Genomic DNA, 24,395 nt, shown 5'->3' with positions numbered 1-24,395 from the left:
TAATGCTATAGATGTGACATTGAACTCATTCTGTAAATTGCACAATTCCTATATCATGTGTGTTGTTGGTCATTATAGACATTTCTTCTGTACATTTCTTCATTTAATCATCAACAAATGAACATGTTTGTTAACTTATTATAAAAGACCCAGAGATGCATCGTTTGTTTCACTCTTAAGGAAAACAAAAGTTTGAAAAATGTCAAGGGCACCAATCTCTTCACAAAGAGGAACAATTAATTAGTCAATTATTGTAATAATGGTTGCAATAATGTTGACTCGTTGATATATTGAAATGTTCACAGTATTATTCCACATTAAGAAGACCACACCGGAAGTCCTATGAAATAGTGAATTATAAAAATGAAGGTTCTGACCAGTGTTACACTTGATTAGTTAAATAACATTAATAAATAAATACATAAATAAGAAGTTGGTGAGGGTCCACTACAGATGAGTCAGTCTTGGAGCCTGCATGATTCTGTCCAGTGTGTTCTGTAACAAACATGTGGGCCTGTGTCCAGAGAAGTCGTCGGTGTCTTCTGTGCAGTCATGTCGCGGCGCAAACTGCTGGAAATTGGCATATTTGGGGAACTCTCTCCTGATTGGGTTCGGTATGGACTTAACCGGGGGGGACGCCTGCCGATAACCTTCACCCACATGGACATAACCGAGGCTGGACAAAGTCGGGCTGCACGGTTCTGAAGGCGACGACAGGGGAGAGGCGGCCTTGTGCTCGGGTTCACAGCCGGTCGAGGATAGACTGTTGTGGACTCTTTCGTCCTTCTTCTGCTTCATCCTGCGGTTCTGGAACCAGATCTTGATCTGTCTCTCGTCCAGGTGGAGCAGAGAAGCCATCTCCCGCCTCCGCGGCCTGCACAGGTACCGGCTGAAGTGGAACTCCTTCTCCAGCTCCAGCAGCTGCGCGCTGGTGTAGGCCGTGCGCGTGCGTTTGGAGGCGGCGGTCCGTCCACGTAGACCGTTGGCGTCCGTGACGCAGCAGTCTGATGAGACACAAACAACATGTTCACCATCATCACCTTTAAAGAAAATAACAAAGCCATTTTTTTCTGAAGTCATTAGGCCTGGAAACACCAACCAACAGGCATTTTTATCAGATGTAACATTTTCCATTCGGGTCCAACCTATAATGGTGACATAAAAAAATATACTTAAATAATAAAAAATATAATGAGAGTTTTGCTACCGACCTGTGCTTCTGCTGTTACGCTTTCGGCTAGTTTGTCTGGACTCTTTCATCCAGGGGAAAATTGTTTTTCCCGCACCGAGCTTGTGGTTTTTGTTATTTTGTTGGTCCGAGGAGCCGAACCCCCCCACATCCTGGAGGGAGTCACCACCACAGTGCTGCTGTTGTTGGAGCTCGTCTGCCAGAGAAGGATCCCGCATGTCGGTCCGGCGTCCACCACTTTTGACCCTGTGACAGAGTGCTGGCAGCCAAATGTCACACGACAGGTTTTCAGAGAGTCGGGGGCTTCTGGCCTGAGAGCAGGGAGAGAAAAGGGAAAATCAGGGAGGAGACAGAATGATCCATCTTGTCCTCTCAATAGTTCCTTGACGTGAATAGCAAACCTCTTCGGTCAGGGGAGTCGGGTGGAAAAACACAGGATTCTTCAAACCTTAGAACAGTTTTGGTGCATTTGAAGTTCCCACGTTTAGTATACACCCAACGAACGAGTGTGATATGACACTTAAAAAAACAAGTTATCAAGAGTTTAACTAAAATATATTTATACAGAGAATATACTGATGAACATCTGCTGTTTTGTGTGTACGATTTATACAGTGGGAAAAAATCCAGTATTTCTGTGATCCATTAGATTCATTTATATTCTGTATCTGACTATGTTTTTTTTGCTAATTTCAATTCTATAATTTAAAAACGGGGAAAAAAGGAATAAAGCATCCTTATCTTAATAGCTACTTCCTTTTAAATAAATAAGAAATACACCAAAAGCAAGTTAGTCTTGGTTATTAGTCAAATGGCACCAAAATACTATCAGTAAGTGAAAGAAAATTATAATAATGTTCCTTTAACTCATACGTGTGCATTCTCTATTATTTATTGAAGGTTCAGAGGGACTTCAACTTTCGAACACAGCTGGTCCACAAATAACAGGATAGTTTGTCAAGGCCCATCATTAAACATTTATGACATAAATATTAGCTGTGTTGTAGAGAAAATGGTCACTTGCAAAAAAAAGTGTGTTAGTGCCATTTCAAAAGACTTATTATAACACAAAATAGATAAATAAAATGAGTTAGAAAAAAACGCAATAAAAAATAGGCCCATCTTAAATCACCAATTCAGTGCTTTTTGAGCTTTTGATACTTTGTTTTATTTTTATAAAGGCTTTCATGACAGACGTGTAGAAAACTTAAATAAAGCTTTATGTGTGTCACTTATAGTGATTATTATTTATCCTTATAAAATATTTATATTTGTACAAACGAAAAAATTGAGTTGATACTATCTTAATTTACTTTATGTTTTGAATTAAAATACATTGAAACAATAACTGAAACGCATCAACATTATGGATCACACGAAAAATAAAACCTCTATATTTTAGGGAAGGATACAAATATTTATTCGTTTAGCTAATGAGTACATCTGCTGTCAACAACACGTCGTCTTTTATTTACCTCAAATAACTCAAATAAATACATCACGTCAAAATAGCCAATTAAATTGAAAACAAAGCGCAGAACAGAAATAATATTTATTATATATTTGTTATTTTGTCTGTAAAATAGCGTGGATTATTTACGAAAAAGATTAATTAAGCGGCATCGAATATAATCAATAAAACTATTAAATATACGTTGTTATTATAGTTATTATTATATTTATCATTATTGTTTTGGTTAGAAATCGAACGCTTTTGGGGGAAAACTGTGTTTTCCTTGACGGCGAATATACGGGAACATCGGGCTCACGATCGTAAATAAATGAAACGGAATTAAAAGAACAAAAGTGCGCGTCGCACGAGCTCATTACACGCCAGATGTGACCAGACTACAGATCGCGGACCGACCGACAGAGAACCAGTCTCTCGGCTCCGTGAACTCTGGGTGAACCGAGACTGGACTCGTAAATCATACAGACACGTTGTCTGCGCTGGATCTCCTCGCCCCGAACCCCGAACCCCCTCCACCACCATCATCGCTCCGCGCGCGCGCTCAAAACAACACACACTGCAAACACTTTACCTTCACATAATCTGACAGATTATCATAATCCCGGTCCAGGTGCTCGGACGAGGCGACGCTTTGCATGGCAGCGGGACTGGACAGTGATTCCGCAGCTCTCACACCAGTGATCGGCGTGTGTGTGTGTAGGAGTGTGTGTGTGTGTGTGTGTGTGTGAGTGTGTGTGAGATCATGCATCACATGATGATAGTCGCTATAAAGATTAAACAGTCGCTTTTTAAAGACGTTTTAAAGGAACTTTAAAGGCGATTAGAGCCAAATAACCTCGCGGAATTATTATAAATAACTGTTTTTGCCCCCGAATTATCTTTGTGGAGCCCGGTTTTCAAACGTATCTATTGACCTCAAATACACCTCGAAGAGTGTCAGACAAAGGCAGCAGAAGGATTCTTTTTTTTTTTCAATTAGCTGGACGAGATTATACTTTGGGTCATTTAATAGATTTTAAAATGGATCAACGCTGCCTTTATTCACCGAAAAAAAATAATGCTCTCTCATTTAAATATTCACGGAAAATGCAAAATATTAAACAAAACTTAAGACTTAAATAAAAATGTGTATCTTAGAATTCCTGATATTTAAACATTAAACAAGATCAGTGTCACAAACAATAATAATAGCAATAAAACGTTTTCCTCCTCTGATCTTAAAAGTTAATATTTATTAAATTGTCGATTCGTTTTATTTAAAATACCTTTAAAATTTTGCAGGATCACGATTTATTCAGTATTAAACTGAATTTGAAAAAAAATATTAATACAAATAAATTAATGCACTAATGATATTTTAGATTGACAAACTGTGTTCGTAAAATCGTTTAAAGGTAAAAAAAAAAAAAAAAAGGTGGACCAAGGTTAAATAAACTAAATAAGCGTCCAACAGATGTTTTTCTTCAAATAAACATGAAGCCTGGGGTGAGTTGAATTATTAATGTGGCCCTCCTGACGATAGGTGGTGCAGTTAGCTCTTCGTGTCTGAGTCCTGTCAGAACAAGGCAGCAGGACTGTTCCACTCGCTAGTGAGGGATCGGCTGAACAATTGACTTGCTTAACTAAAGATATCCAGATCAGCGGCATGATGTTTCCATGCTGTCACCATCTTGGATTGGTAAAAATAGCACGGAGGTGAGATGGGTTTTTAATGAAAATAAACGATTGCTTTTGTTGTTTCTGAGAAAGTAGAGAAGTCATCAGTACTTCGGTTCATTTCCTTTGTATTGTATTACTCGAATAATTAAATGTCTGTTAATATACTTGTCAATGTTATTGTGTTTGTGTCAGATGGAACGACTATTGCTGAATTGGTTGTAATAAAAAAGTACCAAGCTTTTAACTTTTCAACATTATCTGATGAACATTTTAGCACAAGTATGTACGAAAAGTACTAGTAAAGTCACCGTTAAATTAATGAATTATTCCTCTAGAAATACATTTTTAAAAAATGATAACAAAATGTAAATGAAGGAACTCTCACAAGCCCATGATGACCATGAATTCATCCATTCATCCATCAACTCATCTCTCCGGCTCTCTCGTCTTTAAGAAACTGATCTAGAGCCAGACAAAAAAGAAACGTCTTTGAGTTATAGCCTTCATTTATCCCACATTGGGGACACTTACATATCGCAGTAGCACAAGTTATTTAGAAAAGAACGAGTGCAAATGAAAGACGAATAGACTTGGAACACTTTATACAAGTAAACAAGGGCTGATATAAATGTTTTGCGCGTGATGATGCAGGAGTAAATAAAACAGGCGTTTGATCACACAGGGCTTCAAATCTCACACATGGCAACATCACACGGAGGCATTTACATCCCATCGTGCTCGGGCAGCCTGAGGGGGCTCTGATGGACATGTCCCCCCCGCCTCACTCACTCACGCCAGCCTCCTGACAAATGCAGCCCTGCAGCCTCGCAGCCAATTAGCTGCAGGAACCTGGTGTCCGCAGAGCAGGATTTACGACTCTGAGGTCACTCGGTTGAATCAACAGTAACAGAACAAAGTGAGCAGATAAATCTGTCAGTTTGGCTTCTTACTTAATTTACTGTTTAACTAATAAAATGGTCGGGAATGAAGCAAAATACAATAAGAACGTGCATTATTTTAATCACTGACCTTGTTTGAATGACACGTGACAAAAACTTTAGATGGACTAAGCTACCTAAATAACTAATAGCTTAATCGTGCCGGAGCTGTTGCCAAGAGTTCCACCAAAGTAGGACCACGCGATCCACGCCTGCCCCAAAAGCGCTTGGGAACAAACAAAGACAATCTGGTGACATTTAGAAATCATGGGCGTGTATAATGAAACGCACTTGTCCTTGGCTCTTTTAAAATGATGCATTTGCTAGCTTTGGCAATGTCTCTTGCTACCGTATTTTTCGGACTAAAAAGGCACACTGGATTAAATGGCGCAATATCAATGTACGGGTCTACTTTCATACACGAGGTGCATCAGACTACAAGGTGTAGTGCAGCTTCGTAATAACGGGGCCTCGCTGTGCGGCTTCGCAGCTTGTCGAATTCCTTCCACGCCAGACTACTTGACGACTTTATATTTTACCAAACCTGTCTCTTAGTGCTGAGAATACTGAGTGCTTTGAATCAAGAGTTCCTTAATCCGACACAATCCGACTGACAAAATAACCTTTGTAACATTGATATTGATGTATTCAACTATTTTATCAATACAAGGAAAATAGACTACAAAACATCTAAATCAGTTAAAGGTACAGTTGTTTTTTTGACATCTTTAGGATAGCATTACACCATCGCATAGATAGGCTGATTATGGATATCTTAAGTCAATGAATCGCCAACTGTTTTAGACCATTCCAGGTCTCTAGTCAGTCGTGTCGTGTCCCCACCCGTTGGCACGAAGGTGACACTATAATTGGATTCACACTACGCTTCATTTGTGTTCAGGGGATTTTTACAGATTTGTGAGAACATTTCCTGCATTGAGAAAACGTGGTTGAATCCAACAGATAAGAGTTTAAAAAAAAAAGTTGGTCCTGATAGTACAGATTCTGGCCACTAGGGTGGCACCAAGGATAAACATGCAGTTATCAGATCAGAGGGTGTTCCAGATAGCACTTCAAACAGAGGCCCTCGTGGAGCACACTTGTTAAGTTAAGATAAGAAATTTACACTTGTGTGCATGTAAGACAGGGCAGAATAAACCAGATCCACACATTCATTCATCTATACCGGCACAGAGCAGCACCTGGTTACCATCCAAGTTATAATCCAAAGTAAAAACTATGATTCAACAGGTCCAGTCATACTGACTGTTCTCTAAACACCGTTGGGCAATTCACAATCAGGCAGCAGCAATAGAGCATTCATCTTATCTTTTCTTATCTTGTGCTTAAAAGTTATATCCTTGTGCTATGATTCATTCGCGCTGACAGTTAATCTGTTGGTTAAATGTTAAAAAATGTGAGTTAGAGTTGCGCCCAACGTCTCTCCAGGTTGTAGACACCAGTTTGTCAAATGACAGCAGAGAAGTCTCTGGCAACAGAGATGACGTTTAGTTAAGGTTTTCATACTTTTTGTTGACTATTTGTGTTGGTCTAGCTGGCGTACTACAGTTTAATCTGGTCCCAGCTCTAACGTGTTTGCAGCTGGAGTGCAGAGTAATAATAACATAGAGAGGACTGTCTCATTTTCACCCACCGAAGTATGGTTTTGAAAATCGACTTACTTGTTCCGTGATCCCCTCTTCATCCCGCTGCCTGGTCTAGTCGTAGCCGTTTGTCGGGTTTTTTCTTTAAATTTGCCAGTGGCCCGAACTCCTCCTCGCAGTGAAAAGAAGACGGATGATGAGCAGAACAATAGTCACATTCAAGGCCGTGCTGCTCTCACACACTCGTCATATTCCCCTACAGAGCTGCACTGTATGGAGAAACAAAAAAAGTGCAGACAATATATCATGAAAATCCATCATAACATAATTTATAACGTCAATAACTTCATTAACAGACTAGTCTGGTGGAATAAAGTTTTCTCCTGAAAGGATGGTTACCAGAATGTCATTGCCAAAAAAAAAAAAAGATTTTATAAAATAAAATGAAACAAGAAATAGACTGTTAAGTTAACTTTGTATCTGCAGTGTGAATCTAGAACATGTTTTCTGTGCCACTGAATTAAAGAACAGCTGAATGAGGAACAATCCATTTCTTCCACCCGTATTAATTTAGGAAAATAGTATTGGAAGAATATGTTTAAACTATGTATGCAGGGAGACTCCAATACTTATAACATAAATATGTTAGTATAAACATTTTTTGTAAGCTCTAAAGTAAACATGACCAAACTAAATGAAAATGCAAAAATGATAATAACACAACAATAAAACAGAACGGAAGTCATGTAATCAATAAGTACAGGTGTTAAAATTAAGTTAATGTTTCACTCTTCATGTTTTGTATTTTCCTGAATAATTATCCATTTCAACATTTGTCAAAACCAACTGATTCTACAATCCAAATTTCCTCGGTTGAGTCACAGTCTCTATAAACGCAAAAAGAGATTATTGTAAGGCAAGTGATAGAACATAATTTACTATTTTACAAAACAATAATTAGGAAATGATCTTATATAATTCATTTTTATTCACCATGCATCAGCTTTCTTTGGTCGAATGAAGAGGGGTTGAAGACAGGGACACCCTGGACAGATCGTCATCATCACATGTCGGACTACAGTTAAATAACTGAACTTTGGAAATAGAATCACCGACTTAACCTCAAGAAAATGCACAAATTTGTGTCAAACGACCATCAGCATTAATTGATTCGGGAAGAACAATAACCTTCATTGTAGCAATGTTTAGTTCATCACTCAAGAATACCAAGAATTATAACTAAAACATGTGTTTGACGCCAAAAAAGCACTTTTTCTCTTTCGAAGAAGTGTTGGATGCAGAGGTCTCCAGAAGCTCGTCATCCGACACAAACTAAAGCGCCTCTACAAAGTTCATTCTCTTTTTAATATACATTAAGAATTTATCATTCTGCCTCTCAGTGGTTGTAATGTGTGCGCGCGAATAAATAAAAGGAACATTTCATATTTGTGTAAATCAGTGTTTAAGTGGAACAATTCTAACGTTGATCAAACACAAAGCAGGCACTTTTACACCCTCGGAGTTGCAGGGATTAAAGGTTTTATGTTCCATTCGCCCACAGATCGAACACACACACACAGGATTAAGAAACAAGTGATGATAAAACATTCAGCTGGAAAGCCATCCATCATCCTGCTGGCCGGTCTGGGGCGCCGTGTGCTGGTAGAAACAGTGTATTACACTCACCGAACGAATACACACTCTACAAACTATTGTTAGTTACAAAGAGTATTTTTTTTATCACGTTTTTGTTCATCGTCTGTGGACAGGTGATATGAGCCAGGATACATTGCGTGACTGGATTCAACCAATGAGTTCAAATTACTGATCATTTTATGCTGATCCGCGAATGTCAAAACAGAAATAAATCACGGGAGAAGTACTTACCGGGTGTTACTGTACAAGTCGCCCTTTTTACCCCTTCATAATAAAACTAAATACATGGTCCAGAGCAAGGTTGGCAGAAAAACGAAAGGACATACATGGAATAAAGTCAGAGGTGATATGGTTTTATAATTATATTCCAGTGAATCATATAAAAAGTAGAAGAAAAAAAAAAAGGTTTTCAAATAATACATTTGGATGCGAACATGGTTTTGAAAAAGGTGTGAAAGGTGTGACAGTGCAAGTCTGGGTTCTCTTCCTTGTTACACATCTGCTGCTGCAGTCTATCGTCTCCTGACCCCTCCATGATCCCCGCATGAATGAATTATGCATGAGATCCGGGCACAGATTACCCCTATCAATATGCCAAAGTCATTACGCTAGTAAAATGGCCACTTAATAGTTATGAATATGTGGGAACGTGTCTGGGACTTACACCCTCCTCGAAAAAAAAATCTTAATTATGATTTTAAGTTAATAAATACATTGTACTAAGTCTGCTTTGAGGTTTTTAATTTTATGCAAGATTTTATGATTTTTAATTATATTGTGGTATTTTTATTTTGCTTTTAAAACATTTACACACACCCCAGCCCCACCCATCTTGCTTAATCATTTTTGTGTACACTTTAATTATCCACCTGAAATTAAACCACATTGTCGTTTTTCTTGTGTAAACACTTCCATTGTGTAAGATTTAAGGATATTTTTTATTCCTAAAATTAGCCAGATGTTGACATTTCAAACTGCTTTAACAACAACAATGATTCATTTTCTATTTTTCCTATTGTTACTTTAAATTGTTGCTTACATATGACAACGAACACACTTGCCATTTATTGTTGATATTCAACTGACAAGACAATATATATGTTCAGTTTTATTTAGAGACCTTTTCAATATACAAGACATACTTTGCTGCTTCATATATTAAATTATTGCTATTTGCATTAGTTATCAGTGTTTAAATTAATCTCACATATTTTATATATTAATTATATTACGTTTATGTATTCATTTTGCTAATGCTGCTATTATTCACCATTAGCAAAGCAAGTGCCACATGTAGCAATAGCTACAATGCTAAGGTTAGGTGTTAGCTTTCATTTAGCAGCTACAGCCAAAGGCCGTTACTTAACCTTAAATAAAATAAAATAAATTCTTATACTTTCAAAAAAATGCTATTGATTCGCCAATTTAGAAACATTAAATTAAATTAAATTAAAATTATACAAAAAAAAAGTCAATTAAAAAAAGCTTTACATAAGAATGAGATTGAGGATTGTACTTATAATTTAAGTGTGTTCGCGCGTGCTTGTTTAAGAAAGAGAGAGAGAGCGTGTCCGTGTCCGTTAAGAAACCTTCTTTTTTTAAGGTCAGTCAGACTAGTCCAGCTCTGGATGATCTGTGTCCCACGACTCACCTCTGGCCGCTGCTTGACTCACCAGATGTAATACATCACTGCTCCAGTTTGATAATAGCAGCTCCACAAGCTTGTTTTTTTTATTATTTAAAATGTAATCATTGGAAACCATTTGAATGTGTTAAAGTAACTGTTCTCATAGCAGGTTCAAGCGAACAAGTGAACATTTTGTCTGCCCGCAGTAAAGCCGTCAATGTAATTCAAGGTAGTGAATTATATAGTGCGTCTCTACTCCCTAAAACCATAAACCCGACTGTCAGCCTGCGAGTAATATGAGTCTTAACACCTTGCTGGAGTGATTCTACCCTGATCATAAAGCAAATTAAAGCAGGTCTGTATTATTGAATAGTGTGTGTTTTTTGTTTTTTAAAGCAAGAATAGTATGAAAAGTTTAAAGAAGTGGACAAACCACTTCTAATAAACAGCACCAGAGCTACATTTACTGAGCTTTAAATAAACGTATTAAATGTATAAAAAAAATATAGAGGCTGTAACTATGAACTAAAATACACATTAAAATATTACACATTTAGTTAATTAATGATTTTAGCTCTAGCGAAGTTTTATTCTAAATGTGGTCTTAACTGTGTTTTTTTACTAGCACTAGCAAAAATCCTTATTCATTTTCTGTACATATGTTGTGTTTACAACACTGGCAATAAAAGTTTCTGATTCTAAATTTTACCAGTTAGCTAGGCCTATGGTACTATAGAAAACATGAATTAACACGTTAGTCTTTTCAGATCTTTACTTGTTGTAATGTTTAAAATTGAATGCTAATCCCAATACTTGTCAACAATCGCAGCTGGACGTTTTAATTTAAAAGTGGTTGACTGTTCAATGAGCTGAACTGTTGGCATACATATACTATATATATATATATATATATATATATATATATATATATATATATATATATATATATATATATATATAGTGTACATGGTGGTGTTCCATTGCTTAATCCAGAGCGATGACAATAGTGGATTCCTCCTCTTTAACCTAGAGTCAGTCAAGCTGGTGTCCAGCTCTGGAGTGTCCGCTCGTTCACCTTTGGCCGCTGCTTGACTCGCCAGATCGGAATAAATCACTGCTCAAGTTCGTTTCTATGACGGCGACACAAAAGCTACAATAAAATCGGATTATTTTTCTTCCTATGCCTATTGCCAACAACTCTATTCGATGTATAAATAACGCATCTAGATCACACAATACCAGAATAAAATTCGATTAATAAAAAATATTCGTGTTATCATTTTAGAAGTTTAATGAATGTGGTTGCGTGTTTTTTTTATTTATTTAAATAGCATTGAAGATAAGTTGTATTTGGTCAGCAATTGACAGCAGATACAACCAAACATAACTGGACATCAGGTCCGTCCACTCTCCGCAGTTAAGCCGTCACTTTCATTCAAGGTTGTGAATTATATAGTACATTGTCTACTCCCCAAAACCATAAAACCAACTTTATGGACCTCACGTGACTTTTCACAGTCTGTAAGTAATATAGGTCTTAACAATCTTTGGTAAGGAGGGATTTTACCAACTTCAGCCTTGACTGTAAACCATATAGCGCTTATTTTAATAGCTTTTTTTTTTAATCTGAGAGATTTGCTTTAAACTAAATTGCATCTGCATCGACAAGGTAAGTTCGCTTGACTTTCACAACTTTTTTTTTTTTAAAGGAACTTTCAAGAGATCAAGAGAAACTTGTTTTATTATCATTATTATTTCAAGCGCTATGAGCTCACTTACAAATATCGGCGAAAAAACAGAAGCGCACATCACTATCGACTGTATACAGTATATCCAACTTTTTTGCACTAAAAAACACACCGACAAGGTTGAATACGTCATTATTAGCTCTAAACAAAAACGCACAAAATCTTCTAAAAGTCGTCAGGCCTTGAGCACGGGTCAAAACAACAGCAAAATAGCAGAGAAAGTTACATTTAAGCGCTTTACATTCAATAATGAGCAGCATTGGTACGAGTTTACTCCTGTTAGACCGTCAACAACAATAAAGAGACAATTACGATGGTATTTACATCTTCCAAATACATCTAAACTATCACTAAAAATGTCATTTTTTTCCCCCTTTTTCTATCACAATGGCATGCTGGAAGGTGCTGCGCTTATAGCTTTACAGTACTCATGGATTATTATTTTTTCTTTCTTTTCCTTTTTTTTTCGGTGTTTTCGACAGAAATTAGTTGTGGAAGGCGCTGCCCCCCGTGACCAAACTCATGCTTTTCAGTTTATTGTCCTTCTTCCACTTCATCCTGCGGTTCTGAAACCAGATTTTGATCTGTCTTTCGGAGAGACACAAGGCGTGGGCTATCTCTATCCTCCGCCGTCTGGTGAGGTACCTATTGAAGTGAAATTCTTTCTCCAGCTCTAGCGTCTGGTACCGGGTGTACGCGGTTCGGGCCCTTTTCCCATCAGGTCCGGTCATATCTATAATTTCATAGAGAGAAATTAGCACATGTTGGACAGACGATGGATGGAGAGATGGATGGATGGAAGCATGCAAAACAAGCTTCAGCTGACCTGGACCCCCATTACGAACCCCCTTATTTTTTTCGAACCTGCATGCAAACACTTGACAGATTTATGGACCGGGTTGTGAAAGTATCCGATGTTTAAATACCATGGCTTATGTGCAGTTTCCGCATCCAGGGGAATATTTGTGGAGTTTGGCAATCTGAGGTTGGAGTGGAGGATGTGGCGCTGGACTCCTGTGCTTGTCCCCGGGTCCCTGCACTGGTCCCCACGCTGCCGTGCGCGCCCTCCTCGGTCTCAGACGCCACAGCAGAGCCCTCGTCTATCTCCGTAAAGTGCCCGCTTTTGTTGAGACTCCCAGTGCTGGAGGTCGTGCCCCGGTCGGAAGGCGGCGACTGGCTCTTCAGCTCCAGTGGCTCTCGGTTGGCTGAGGCGCACGACGGCGGCACTGAGTCCGGGCTGGCGAGCGCGCAGTTGGGCGTCTGTCTGTAGCGGGCGTCCGCTCCGAACCCGCGGGCTGCATCCTCCCTCACGAAGCCTGTGTTGCCGCGGTTCACGGTTAGGTCCATGCCATTGTAGTTGTAGCCGAAAGACCCGGAGTGCATGGTGCCGGGGTCTCTGAAGGAGCCGTTCACCGCGCCGTTAGTCCCATAATTTAGCAGCTGATAGTCGGAACCATTTGGGTAGCGCCCTGAGAACGAGTTTACAAAGTAAGAGCTCATTTGCTTGGTTTTTTAAAGCCTCGATTTGTAGATCTTTGTCGCTATAATCCGCTGTGCTTGCACGATTTATGGACGCAATCATGAATTATAAGCAATGACGCCGCGGTACTGTACTTCGCCAGGTATGCGGCCAAATATGGGAGCGCGTTGGCGAGTCACGTGTCTTTGTTGACCAGTCGTAAATCCTCACTGATGACTTCAAGAGGTAATTCATGCTCCATGGTTACAAATGATGACGAAATAATGGTCGTTAGGCTCCAGTCAATGGCGCTTCCACGCTGCGCCCGGGAGAGGCGTGTAGGGTGAGAGCGACATCTTCCGGATGAAGGGAGAACAGCAAGCCAAACAGGGCCCCCCCGACTTATCTGTCATCTTTGTGAGGAAAACCTTAAAACCTGGTCTCCCAGGTGAGGAAACGGTGTTGACACCGTATGAATAAAAAATAAAATAACCGACATGAAAAAACCCAACGTTGGTACATCGCAGGAAAAGTCTTCCACTTTCTCACATCCTCCAACGATGGCTTTATTTTTATTTATTTTTATGTTCTTGTTTTACGTGTTACTTGTTACTAGACCGACTCCAGTGGCGAGGACAGAAGTAGGTACAACCGTGCACGAAGCACAAAGACAAGGGACATTACACTCGCTTTGAATGCAACCTGTCTTCATAAAAGGTTTTTGTACTCAACCGTCAGAGTCGAATACTTTAAAAAATGATGTAACTGCGCGAAATTACAGCAGACGAATACAATTTTGTAATTAACATTTAGCAGCACCTGCCGCATCTTTACCAACCCAGGAGTTATTCTAACAGTTGGTTTCGTTCGAGTGAGATGCAATTTTTTTTTTTTTTTACAAAAGATTACCTTTGGTGTAAATCTTTTTTCAACTCAAGCAAAGCGACTGTTTTTTAACAGTTATTTATGTCCGCATGAATATTCAACATTAAACATTTAAACACTCAAATCAGTCAAAACTATTGCGTATGGATAATTTGACACATTTCGTTTATTAGTCACATGATTTTATGTTTACAGGTCACCTCCTGCATGTTCCTCCTTGGGAAAAACATAATTTGGTTTATTATTAGTTCATTATTTCACAAGAGTTATAGTATTATCTTTTCTATACCTCTATCTAGATTTAGTTTTGTACTTAGTATTCATCAGACGTCCTTATGATTTTCAACCTCATCTTTCATTCAACTGACTGAGTTTAGATAAAACATGAAAATGATGTGTGTTGTACCTGAGCCACATACAAACTCATTCATTCAGATGCCAGTTGAGCAATAGTAACTAAAATAAGAAATCTAAACAATCTGTGGAAACAATATTTAAAAAAAGGTAAAGCTTAATAAAATGTATCCGATTTTTGATGAGCTCGGATAAAATATAATAAAAAGAGGTCTTGAGACTATGCGATCAAATATCAAAGCTCAAAAAGTTGAAAATAGCTATAACTGATTCAATATTATATCAAGCTCAACTAAGATAACGTAAAATAAAAAATAAGTAAGACGTTGTAATAGAGATAACAAAAGTGGGTGCATCATAAAAATAACATGCTATATTAGTCACTATAAAATTAAATTATAAATATAATGATCCAAGAAGATGGGTCACAACATTAGATGACAAGAACCAAAAAAAATGTATAGTTATAGTAAACTAAAAAACAACAACCATCTGTATTATTACTATATATCAAACGCAACATGTTTAATATATATTTGTAAAATTGCAGAACCAAGTAGATGCCTTTTACATTATTGTTGCTTCATATTAAGAAGCTATGATAAACTATAAATTAGCTACTAATTTGAAAGTGAGATATATATTTTAATTATTCAAGCAACCGTGACTAATAAAAGTGCACTAATATAGCTAATTGTAGCAAAGGAAATTCCTAATTAAGCATAAAAAGCCTCAAAAATTGCAATGCAGTGTAAAAACTACGAACAGATTTTTATTTAGTAATCACAACACAAAGATCCAATATACATCAAAAAGCCTTTATTTCTCTATGTACAATCCTTGAACAAAAATATTGCACACAATAATCCAGATGTGCATTGAACACAATAAATAATAATCTGTACAAAGGATGTCACGACGATCTAAACACCACAGTAATAATAAAGATGGACACGACAAGAACAGTGAATCTCAGTTGGCCTACAGTGAAAACAAAACATTATTTACATTTTGGCAGAATTCGTTTTGCATAGCCCTCTAAATTAAAAGTCACAAGCACAAAGACACACACGAGGACTTGAACCTTCAACCAAAGGTTTCATTTATTGTCCCTTCTTCTCCGGCTCTGTCTCCGCCTCCTCCTCCTCGGGGGTCTTGGACGGGTTCAGGAGTTTGTTCTCCTTTTTCCACTTCATCCTGCGGTTCTGGAACCAGATTTTGATCTGTCTCTCGGTCAGACACAGCGCGTGGGAGATCTCTATCCGGCGTCTCCTGGTCAGGTAGCGGTTAAAGTGGAACTCCTTCTCCAGCTCCAGGGTCTGGTACCTGGTGTAGGTCTGGCGGCCCCTGCGCCCGCTGCTGCCGAAGGGACCTGAGGGACATAAAAAGGGAACGTATTGTATAATACACCGTTGAATCCACTCGTTTCCACAGTTTTTTCCACGATTATTTAAATCCAACGCTAACGCGCACAAGCGCGGCGGTGACGTCACGACCAGCGCGCTCCTTTGTATGAGCTTAATTGAGCAGATGCTGTTTTTTTTTTCAATCAACCCTTTGACTCCTGATCAGAAACGCCCGTCGATTTGGAAAAAAATATATATTTTGAGGTTTTCACTCGTTTAATAAAATGTCAAAAACAGATCAAGGTTACACCCACATTATTGCGAAATGGCTCTTAAATCATATTCTTGTAATTAAACCGTAAAATAAGTATATTCTTAATGCTTTTATTATTTTAATGATCTAAAGTCTATACATAATGAAAAAAAATCCATATTACTTCATTTTGATAGATTTTCCGTTCAAAGATTTTGCTAAACTAATATATGATTGTAAAGTTAAATAGCTCAAATAAACATTGATCTAGTGTTTCTTTTTTTTCTTCCTCAAAGATGAAGTTCAAACCATTTCTGCGGCATGTTGTTGTTTATCAGGAGGCGTCAAGGCCTAAAGCTTTGTTCTATTCGACTAGTAACAAACATGATCATAAGTTCACAGCCTTATGACAGCCTGTCATTATGACTTAAGAAGCTCATTCTTTTAGTCACAATGGTGTACATTAATTTGTACTTATATGCCAGAGGAGTTGGTATCTTCACCAGGTACAAAGTTTTGGTGCCAAATTGTATGAAAGTGTCTCTTCTACGGTCATCGTATGACCATTAATTTCTTTGATGCATATTATGCAAGTTGTTGTGAATACATCACATTGATATCATGTTCCGCAAATATTTCAAATCTAAAGTACTCACAGTTATTTAAGATTTTGATTCAGATCCAGGTGTCAGTGCGGCAATAACAAAGACAAAATTGAAGCTATAGGTTAAAATAATCTCATGCTGCATTTTCTTGACAATCAAATCCGTTATGCTTTTCATATTCTTTGAGTTCAACTTTTCTGACAACAAAATACAATGTTAGATATTTCAGATAAGGTGAGCATTGGTATGAATCACTGTGTATTATTACTTATAATAAAACTATGTGGGCCAATAGTGTATCCGTATATATATATATATATATCATTTATCTTATTGCTAAAGGAATCGCTAACTTTCTTGTATGTTACCAAGTAGGTCTTCAATCGGTCAAGGTGACAATCTGACCTTTTGACTTTGAGGTTATAATGCCAATTGTTCATTTTTTGTCTTGATTTGGGAACCAAATACGAGACAGTTTGTTGCTTTATTTCCCATATAATATCGAAAATATCTCTGTAATTGTACTTCTACTAAATTTTGTTCGCAATCCTTTTCATTGTTCGGATGTCGGCGTTATTATCGGTTATTATTAAAATCATACAAATATACATAAAAATAAATGTTTTGGTTTGAATCAGTTGTCGTCGCGTGTTTATGCTCCAACAATGCCACATATTTTGAGATTATCGTCTCTGGAAAGACTCAGGCCTCGATGATTTAACGGCTCACCTTTGTTATGGCTGGTAAAACCACAGGTAGTTTTGGTGTCAAATGCAACCATCTTTTAATTCAATGATTCAATGCAGACATACTTAACGCATCACTCAGAACAATATATTGTTCTTGAATGAGCAAATATTTGTGCTGATAAAGTTATGACCGCCTGCAAAACAATAAAAGCGCATCCATTTCGGAGAATCAACTTAAGGTTTTGCGCTTTTAAAATCATGTTTCGCTTTGATTGTGAAAAAAAATATGTTGTCAAATGACTTATTTTCTAGAATATTATCAAGTTTGCAGCAGGTAACATGGACATGGCTTCAAAACCACATACATGTCAGATAGGATTCCACGTCCAAGAAAAAAATTTAAAATCCTGAAAGGCAAGATTAACCTGCTACGATTGAGTAAAATCAGACTTTTGATGCACTTTTACTCAAACTTAGTCAGCGTTCATCAACTCAAGCATGTTTAGCATCTGAAATCACTTTGGACTTCATTGAAAGGATGACCATTTCATGTTGTGGAGGACGTCCAGTCTTGTTATTATATTTCAACAAAGTAATTCCTAGGGTGAATAAATGTATTATTCGTATGACTTTGTCTCCTTCATGCCAAGCCGTGGTCCAATATGCTCGCTCTAAGACTTGAAGACAGTCACTTTTTGTATATATGGACTTGATCAATTCTAATATTTGTATGAACTTTAACATCAAACACAAACAGACAGATCTCTTTTAAGATATTTTATTATATAATTTGATACCGACATGTTTTTTCGCATATTTTTGAGCGAATTTCCTGTCTCCGTGACGTCACAACTCAGCTCTTCAAACAGACCTCAACCATTTTCTGTTAAATGCAGTCAATATACTGCATGTGTTTTAACAAAGACATTTAGGAGATCAACGCGTCTATAATATAAAGTTAGAATGTTAGTTCGTATGGATTTGAAGTAAAATACAAGAAAGAGATAGATGCGAGATTATAAGTATATTTCTTGTTTAAAAATATGTAGTTAAGTTTTTCATTTTAGGTAAATTCGCACGAGTAAGCAGAACAAAACAGTTCCGTTCCGTGTTTTGCTCAATTTCTACTGGTATGACGTCAGCACTGTTTTCATTCTTTTTTTTCTTCTCCCATACTGTGAATGAAAATGTGTTTCCGATAGTTTGGTTGGATCTAAGGAGCCAAATGTATTATTTTCTCTTTTTTCCGTTTATAAAACACGTTTTTTTCTTCTTTTTCTTTTTTTTTAAACATGCTTTTTGAAACAATTGGCATCGATCGAGCGTCATACACGTCATATGTCGTTTGCGGTCAGACTTGGATTTCAAATGTTCCAAAGCTTTTAAAAGGTATATCGGCGTAAACAAACGGTTACAGCGACTTGGTTTGGTTCTAGGGGTCATTGCGCAGTTTCATTGTCGGAACTGAGCAAATATAAAATTCGCCTTTTCATTTGTAACACATACATTTAAGAATAGTTGAAAGCACGACATTCATTTAACTATTCTTTAACACACTCTTTAGCTTTATTCAACAAAGTTATTATGAGGAAAATGCTATTATTCAATATTTACTGGCGTTAAAGTTAGTAAAAGCTGGTATCTTCCATTTATTTGGCTTTTAATTTTCACATCTTGTAGAAACAGTCGGTGAGAGAATGATGTCAGCTGTTTGCTGCTGCAGACCCGTGTGCGAGTTTGCATGTGCGTGTGCACGTGTGATGATGACGACGAAAGGAACCCCAAAGGCGCACCGAGATCTGCGCGTAAAAGTATCTTCTGCAAATGTTCGGCTCACGAAACGCACTTTTTTTTGACTAGACTTTTACGCGCGTGGAGAACTTACCAGCCGAGCACGCGTTCATCCTCTGCATCCACGGGTAGATGAGCGTGGAAGTCTTGTCGTCCACGCTCATCCCGCCGGGCTGCTCGGCGCACTCCGACTTGCGCTGATCCTGCGTGACGAAGAGCGGCTGCTCCTCTCGGAAGGCGCACGATCCGTCCGCGTCCTTGTAGAAAGCCCCCACCGGGTTGTAGTCGCAGGTCGCGCCGCCGCCCCCTCCTCCTCCTCCGCCGGCCCGGCCGTAGATGGCAGCGGCGGCGCCCGCCTGCTGGTAGTAGGACGCCGGGTAAACCTTCTCCTGCATGTTGGCTCCATAGGTGCTCGCGCTCGAGTAGTGTCGTAACGGGTCCGTGTATCCCGAGGAGTAGAGCGGAATCTGACCCAGGAGAGTGTCCTGTCCTCCCGGTAGAGACACGGGAAAAGTGGAATTGACAAAATAGGAACTCATTGGGTGGACAACTGGGGTGGACACACTCCGGAGGAAGATGATTTGTTGTCTTTTATAGTCCAAGTGCTTTTGCCATTACTTTATCGGAGATTTGGTTTTTGCTCAGAGGAGGGGGGGGCGGGCGCGTGTGTGCGAGGTGCCACTGAGCACGGAGGGGATGTGGACCACCTGATCCGGCGCTGGCCAATGAGCGACGCCCGTGTTTGCACTATTGCACCCGCGGGAGGGGCGCTCTTGTTGCGCGCATGAGTCCCCGGTGGATCGAAATGAAGTCTTTCCGCACACACACACACACACAAGCGCGCGCACTCTCTCACACACACACACTTGCTCTCTCTATTAACCATGCCTCGGTCAGTGAGGCTTGACCACGGTCACGTGTCCACATTTAAAAATAGTGTGGAAAAATAAAGTCGTAATGAAGAAGTGAAGCGAGTTATTTAAGGTTTACGCACGAGTGAGTCCAATAATGTCAGTACATTTATAATTGAAGAGAGCAAAGATCGAACAATAAGCTCCACAAAACACGCACGTTCCTATTCTGAGACCCGAAATGAAAACAAAAAAAAGGGTTTTGCGCACGAATGGATTCAGCTTTCGCGTGCGCGATTCTGTCGTCAACACACACATCACGTAAATCTTTGACGATCAATGATCAATAACACGCACGCGAAATGACGAAAACAAGTGCTGTAATAAATATTGGGGTCAAGTATGTGCTGCTCAAGCGATGAAGCAAACAAATGAGGAACCATTTACGTGCAAATAACGCTGACATCTAAACACGTTTGTTTTCAATTTCTGATCAATAACTTAGCAGATGACGGGTCGATAACCCAATTAGAAAAATGACAAATATATGCAAGTAATGAAGCAAAGCCGATCAGTCGAATGATCAATACCTCCCTTTAAATCTCTGAAGCTGGATTAAAACATAAGCAGGCCAACAGCAGAATACGGTGCACAAAACAACACAAACGCTCAGTAAAGTCGTGAATTAAATCGTGAATAATTGAGGAAGATACAATAAAAACACACACACCAGGTTAGACAAGAGCGAGCTTGAGGTTCTGAATAGAATATCTCAATTACTACAACGTTTTGAAGTTAAGAAACAAAACAATTATAACGCAAACCTATTCATCATCACACATACCAACATCCACATTTATTCCACCTTAATTACAGCTCAAGAGTATATTAAAACACTATGATACATGTAAGATCATCACCAAAAAAATACTTATTTCTTGTCACCTTTTCTTCCAAAAAGGGACTGCGTTACAAAGTCACAATTTAGGTGAAACGTCACTTCACAAAATACGTTTTTAATATCATTCTTATTTAATTAATCAACGAATTAGAATTAGTTCGATTTGGGATCGATAATCCATCACACTGAACTCAGACAAGTAAGCACAAGAAAGAAAACAATTAAAAAGAAAATAATTTAAAAAATATATCTGGGGCTGAGGCGAGTACATTAATAAACGCAGTTAATAAATAGTATTGATTAAAACATCGTGTTGAATAAAAAATAAGTCAATTGATATGACGTTTGATTTTTTATCGAATAATTAAATATATTCGTTGCTTTTTATTTGGTATTTTGAATATATATTTATAAACAAGTTATATTGATTATATTATTTAGTTTTACAATTATAATGAGTAATTGTGATAAACAATATTTAGAAGTAAAATATTTATATACAGATGATTAGGTTTTAGATCATAATGATTAATTGTGATAAACAATAATTAAAAATAAATTATTTAGATGTAGATCATTATGTTTTAGATGACTAAATTACGTCAATAATTTAGATAACATTACTAACGAATTACACGTTATTTATTTATATACATGACCTTTAGTGTCTGTGTGAAATGACGAAGATGTGCGTTGTTTATGTCATTTATTTTACGAAATAATAATGTTTCAGAATTTCGTCGTATTTGCATAAACAATATCTATTTTCTCAATATAAAAGTTATTAAATAGATGTTGATTACTTTAAAACATTTAAACCGTTTTTGTGCAATGCCTAACTCTCTCTATCCATCTCTCCAATAGAGAGGTGGGGATTCTTAAGTTATTCAATTATGTGTTTGTTTGTTTGAAAAATTGATTGTAAAATATGTATATAATTCAGATAACAAATGTAGTCAAATAACAGCAGGAAAAAACGTGGGGCCTAAAAGGCCGCACTAGATCCTCCAAAAATATAATTAAATGAAGAGACTACAGAAATAAATGTATGATATCATAAGCAGAATTTTTACATAAAATTAAGAGAAAAAGCAGAGAACAACATCTGCACCCCTGGAGGGAAGATGATCGTATCCAGATGTGATGACGTCAGAAACTATGTTTAGCCATTTCAAGAAAAACTTGTGAATTAAGAAAAAAAAACAAAAAAAACAAGTAAAACGCGATTTTAAAATGACATAAAAGGTAAAAAACAAATACGAACTTAGTAAATGTCTTTCATTTGTTCTGAATCCGATTTTACTCACTTATTTATCAATAGAGCACCAACACAGCATATTATGAAGGCAAACCTCCGTCATTTATACAGTAGAAAGAAACTCAAAATAAATTCAGATTAACGCCTGGTTCTGTTTTTCTATTGGTTATTTTTTTGTGATATCTTATTTCATCGCTTTATTCTACTGACACCACAAAAATCCTATATTGTGTTGAAAACACTGGCGATAAAAGATTCTGATATACAATATATGTATTATGTTTCATTAAAAATGTCCAAATGTGTTTTCAAATCGTCCATTCAAAATACGTCTTTGATACATACATGATCATTTATTAACTTTAATAAATTAACTTGACGTTTGATAAAATTAAACGTCATGTAATTTAGGTTTGAAAATGTGTATTAAATATAAATGTTCTATTTTATGTAAAGTTTAACCACAGGAGATAATATTGTGTCATCATTATAACCAAAATGAATTTAATTAAAGGTAATTCTTGAGTTTTTCACCAATGCCATTTTGAAACCCAAAAGAATCAGGTCAAGATAGCCCGAGCCAAAATCCATTATTTTACATTCAGACAATTCTACAAACACACACAAGAAAAGTACACAATAAATTAAATATATACAAATCTATTTACTCAGGTTTAAAAATGCGTGTACATACACACATGTAAAAAGTTCAACATATAACAACATATTCCAAACTACACACATGCGCCATCACCAACAGACAACACATACAATACTCACTCATACAGATTATTTTGTTTTATACACAAATTAAACACACATCAGTGACACACAAGGACCCACACCTGATAATCTGGGTCTTTCCCGGTTCAGGCCTCAAAGCAAAAAAACAACATTTTATTGTCCATATCATCTTAGCAACCATTTGTTGATGTCATTACAGAGACGACGCTGTGAGCCACACTCTTTAAAACACCGCTGAAGATGAACGCTGCTCACAAAATGGACTCCTACCTTCAGACCTGCACTCGTGCGTCCACCGGGCTCAGGTGATGTCACGATTCCGCCACAAACCCGACCGGAAATGTCAATTCCACGAGTGTAAATCCATCTCGGGTGAAAACGGATGGAAGCTTTTAGTCAAAATCAGACTCAATCTCAGTGTTTTGGCGTCAGGAAGCGAAAAAAAGCGAGTGTTTGTAGAGATTAAGTGAAGCTGCAGCAGCTGCCATTAAGAAGCGCAAGTTCCTGCTGGTCACGTGACCCGCGTCCACCAACCACACCGTCGCTTCAGTCGTAAACTTCAGCTGCAAAAGTTGTAAATTTTCATCAACACAAAGCTTCACTGGACCTTTTACTAAATGCTAAAAACCAACCAAATCTACAACTAACCCCTGTGATGCATTTTAGACTTGGTTAATTATGAAAATATATCATTTTTACGTCTTTTTACCGGCTTTAAAATCATAATAAACATTCCGTTTACTTTTGAATTTCTTTAGCTGGTTTCACAACATCATGTATAAATGACATTTTCTTATCAAGATTTAAGATAATTCTAACTATCCTTCAAATTATTATGTGACACCGATCATTGAAACGCCATTTAAAACGCGAACATTGATGTTCATTTAACAAACATTGTAAAAAACGCATTTTTTGCGTCTCCAAAATAATGTTTAAGGCTCAAAATAAGGTCATATAATCATGACGTTCAACACTATTTCGTGATCAGAAAAAATCAACTTCAACGTGCGTCTGTCAAGAAAAAGAAAGAAGCAAAAACCACAAATATAATAATAAAAGTTCATTAGAAAAAGCGATGGAAGCAAGTAATATAAAATAAAGTTTATAAAATGTTTTTTAAATGAATAATAGGGTTAGGTTTAGATTGAATTGAATATCAACCATGCAATTGAAAAACCAAATTGATTAATTTATAAATATTGACAAGAATGTTTAGAACATTATTTTCGTTGCGTAAGCCAAAACATTTCCAGTTTCAATGCGACATTTCCGACATTTACGGCCGCAATAAAACCATAAATTCCGCCAATACAACCGCACTGACCCCAAATTCACCCTCAGCCCCTAAGTTTCCGTTATCAATA

The 24,395-nt window shown here is 37.5% G+C and overlaps 3 protein-coding genes across 3 annotated transcripts; all 3 read right to left on the bottom strand.

Moving 5' to 3' along the window:
- Positions 1-359: 359 nt before the first annotated feature.
- Positions 360-3,297, bottom strand: LOC148085962 (homeobox protein Hox-B3-like). The gene is made up of 3 exons (XM_087782963.1): positions 3,232-3,297; positions 1,212-1,500; positions 360-1,004 (listed from the first exon to the last, which is right to left on the bottom strand). The coding sequence occupies exons 1-3, from the start codon at positions 3,295-3,297 to the stop codon at positions 448-450; spliced, it is 912 nt and encodes a 303-aa protein (XP_087639089.1). The 3' UTR covers positions 360-447.
- Positions 3,298-12,364: 9,067 nt separating this feature from the next.
- Positions 12,365-13,586, bottom strand: hoxb5b (homeobox B5b). Its single transcript, XM_087782818.1, has 2 exons — positions 12,819-13,586; positions 12,365-12,625 (listed from the first exon to the last, which is right to left on the bottom strand). Exons 1-2 carry the CDS (start codon positions 13,390-13,392, stop codon positions 12,378-12,380), a joined length of 822 nt encoding a protein of 273 aa, XP_087638944.1. The 5' UTR covers positions 13,393-13,586; the 3' UTR covers positions 12,365-12,377.
- A 1,826-nt stretch (positions 13,587-15,412) lies between these two features.
- Positions 15,413-20,100, bottom strand: hoxb6b (homeobox B6b). Its single transcript, XM_087782819.1, has 2 exons — positions 19,369-20,100; positions 15,413-15,962 (listed from the first exon to the last, which is right to left on the bottom strand). Exons 1-2 carry the CDS (start codon positions 19,811-19,813, stop codon positions 15,694-15,696), a joined length of 714 nt encoding a protein of 237 aa, XP_087638945.1. The 5' UTR covers positions 19,814-20,100; the 3' UTR covers positions 15,413-15,693.
- Positions 20,101-24,395: the final 4,295 nt, after the last annotated feature.

This window comes from Callionymus lyra, chromosome 2 (genome assembly GCF_982586985.1).
Source record: "Callionymus lyra chromosome 2, fCalLyr1.hap1.1, whole genome shotgun sequence".
In the NCBI taxonomy this organism is placed as follows: Eukaryota; Metazoa; Chordata; class Actinopteri; order Syngnathiformes; family Callionymidae; genus Callionymus; species Callionymus lyra.
This window is presented reverse-complemented; position numbering and strand designations above follow the sequence as displayed.

Bases quoted from the DNA above. Each gene is read 5' to 3' on its own strand.
- hoxb5b (XM_087782818.1), bottom strand. From the start codon at position 13,392: ATGAGCTCTTACTTTGTAAACTCGTTCTCAGGGCGCTACCCAAATGGT. The intron at 12,626-12,818 runs GTATTTAAACAT...ATGAAATTATAG, and splicing joins GAAACTGCACATAAGCCATG to ATATGACCGGACCTGATGGG.
- hoxb6b (XM_087782819.1), bottom strand. From the start codon at position 19,813: ATGAGTTCCTATTTTGTCAATTCCACTTTTCCCGTGTCTCTACCGGGA. The intron at 15,963-19,368 runs GTAAGTTCTCCA...TATGTCCCTCAG, and splicing joins GATGAACGCGTGCTCGGCTG to GTCCCTTCGGCAGCAGCGGG.
- LOC148085962 (XM_087782963.1), bottom strand. From the start codon at position 3,297: ATGCAAAGCGTCGCCTCGTCCGAGCACCTGGACCGGGATTATGATAAT. The intron at 1,501-3,231 runs GTAAAGTGTTTG...CCCTGCTCTCAG, and splicing joins ATCTGTCAGATTATGTGAAG to GCCAGAAGCCCCCGACTCTC. The intron at 1,005-1,211 runs GTCGGTAGCAAA...GTGTCTCATCAG, and splicing joins GCGTAACAGCAGAAGCACAG to ACTGCTGCGTCACGGACGCC.